This window comes from Helianthus annuus, chromosome 13 (assembly GCF_002127325.2).
Source record: "Helianthus annuus cultivar XRQ/B chromosome 13, HanXRQr2.0-SUNRISE, whole genome shotgun sequence".
NCBI lineage: Eukaryota > Viridiplantae > Streptophyta > Magnoliopsida > Asterales > Asteraceae > Helianthus > Helianthus annuus.
In genome coordinates this window covers 17,747,157-17,748,487 of record NC_035445.2, presented here as the reverse complement: position 1 = coordinate 17,748,487, position 1,331 = coordinate 17,747,157, and the positions used below count along the sequence as shown (strand labels likewise).

The following is a 1,331-nucleotide window of genomic DNA, read 5'->3' as shown; positions in this document are numbered from 1 at the left end:
ATGGCCAAACATATTTGGAGTATTATAAGTAAACGTGACTCTATTTGGGTGCAATGGATTCATGAGTACAAGCTTAAGGGGAGGAATTTTTGGGAGATTCCTTGTCGGGGTAGTATGAGTTGGGGATGGAGGAAAATATTGTCCATTCGGGGTATTATGAGACCTCTCATCTGGTATGTGCTCAAAAGTGGTCGGCAAGCTAATGTTTGGAGCAATAATTGGTGCAATGTAAGTCCGTTGCGTTCATTCATTACTCCTCGTGCTATAGCAAATGCAGGTTTTAATTTGAAGTTGTTGGTTGCGGATGTTATTGATGCAAATGGGAATTGGAGATGGCCCCAAGCTTGGTTTGATTTCTTTCCGGTTCTAATAACTATTCAAACGCCTCAATTAGTTGAAAATGTTTGTGATCGCTTGGTTTGGAAAGATTTGGATGGTAATGTTGGTGACTTTGAAGCAGCTCAAATATGGAACACGATTCGAAACAGGGATAACATTGCGAACTGGGCTCATATGGTTTGGTTCTCTCAATGTGTTCCTCGGCACTCTTTTCATATGTGGCTGGTCATTAAGAACAAACTGAAAACTCAGGATCGTTAAGCGGTTTGGGAAGCTGGGAGTGCAACTAACCTAAACCTTATGTGTTGCCCGTTGTGTAAAAATGGAAGAGATAGTCGAGATCACTTGTTTTTTTCAATGTGCCTTTGCGAGCAAAGTTTGGACAAATGTGAAGAGCATGGTGAATCTAGAGAGTGTGGATAATACATGGCACTCCTTAATGGGCTGGATTGATCAATCTTCCAAGTCAAAGAAAGTGGATGATATCGTTTGTAAGTTGGTAATTGCTGCGGCTTCCTATTATATTTGGCAAGAGCGAAATGGTCAGTTGTTTAGTTCATTTCATTTGACGGAGACACAGGTTGCGGAGAGGATTAAAAGCTCGGTTCGTTTAAGACTAATGGGATTCAAGTTTCGGTTGGAATCGGCTAGGAGGAGGATTTTCAGCGTCTGGAAGATTAATGACAGCAACGATGATCATCTTGATCCGGGCTAGAAGTTTTGTTTAGTTTAGACTTTTGTTTCGGTCGTGTTGTTGGCCGTGGTTGTGTCTAGGACTTGATATGTTGTGTGGTTGTTTTGTTTTGTTGGTTGTTTGTTTGTTTTCCTAGGCTTGGTATGCCAAGCCTAGTTGGTGTGTTGCTTTGACACACCCTTGTTTTTATTGGTTCATTTATAAAATTCATCGGGGTAACCCTTACCCAAAAAAACAACCCTCCTAAAATCCTTACAACAACCCTATATGTCCTAAAATACACCCCGTATACGAAAAC

At 41.0% G+C, this 1,331-nt stretch overlaps 1 protein-coding gene across 1 annotated transcript; it reads left to right on the top strand.

Moving 5' to 3' along the window:
* Positions 1-600, top strand: LOC110900508. Its single transcript, XM_022147396.1, has one exon. It carries the CDS (start codon positions 1-3, stop codon positions 598-600), a length of 600 nt encoding a protein of 199 aa, XP_022003088.1.
* The last annotated feature ends 731 nt before the right edge of the window (positions 601-1,331 follow it).